The sequence below is a fragment of the Carlito syrichta genome, unplaced genomic scaffold (assembly GCF_000164805.1).
Source record: "Carlito syrichta isolate Samal-C Ts95f unplaced genomic scaffold, Tarsius_syrichta-2.0.1 Scaffold315826, whole genome shotgun sequence".
NCBI lineage: Eukaryota > Metazoa > Chordata > Mammalia > Primates > Tarsiidae > Carlito > Carlito syrichta.
Window position 1 is genome coordinate 578,758 of NW_007259922.1, and position 390 is coordinate 579,147.

Below are 390 nucleotides of genomic sequence, written 5' to 3' on the forward strand. Positions count from 1 at the left end.
CCCCCAACCAGCGCCCGGGGACCCGCGCGGTGGCGGCGCTCCGCCCGCCCCCGGGGATGAGACTTCCGGAAGCAGTCCCCCTCTCTACTGGCTGATATGCCACGCAAGGCCCGCCCCATTGGCTTTGGGGTTGGCCGAGGGGAGCTCTTCCGGTGACTTACTTCCGTGACTTGTGGCTGGGGCCAGTGGGCCGCCGGGGTCGGTGAAGGTGAGTGGTGTTCGCGGCGTTGGGTCCGAGCCCTGGTGGGCTCCTCTGTTCTGCTCTCGCACTGACTCTTGTCGCACCGTTGGGGAAGACGCCGCGCTCTCGGATTGCCCCGCCGGCAGGGTTTCCGGGGTGTAGCTGCTGCCTTTTGCTCCGCGCAGCCATCCTCGCTCCTCCCGGCTCGC

At 69.2% G+C, this 390-nt stretch overlaps 2 protein-coding genes across 3 annotated transcripts in view; one reads left to right on the forward strand and one right to left on the reverse strand.

Moving 5' to 3' along the window:
- Nucleotides 1-370, reverse strand: part of KCTD2 (potassium channel tetramerization domain containing 2) — a 20,740-nt gene extending 20,370 nt beyond the window's left edge. The window contains exon 1 of the mRNA XM_008073352.2: nucleotides 162-370. Within this exon, the coding sequence (XP_008071543.1) occupies nucleotides 162-370 (209 nt within the window). The remainder of the gene's footprint in view (nucleotides 1-161) is intronic.
- ATP5H (ATP synthase, H+ transporting, mitochondrial Fo complex subunit D) overlaps nucleotides 1-390 on the forward strand; it is a 7,184-nt gene continuing 6,794 nt past the window's right edge. For both annotated transcript variants that reach the window (XM_008073331.2, XM_021706611.1), the window contains exon 1: nucleotides 1-208. The gene's annotated coding sequence lies outside the window, so the exon portion shown is untranslated. The remainder of the gene's footprint in view (nucleotides 209-390) is intronic.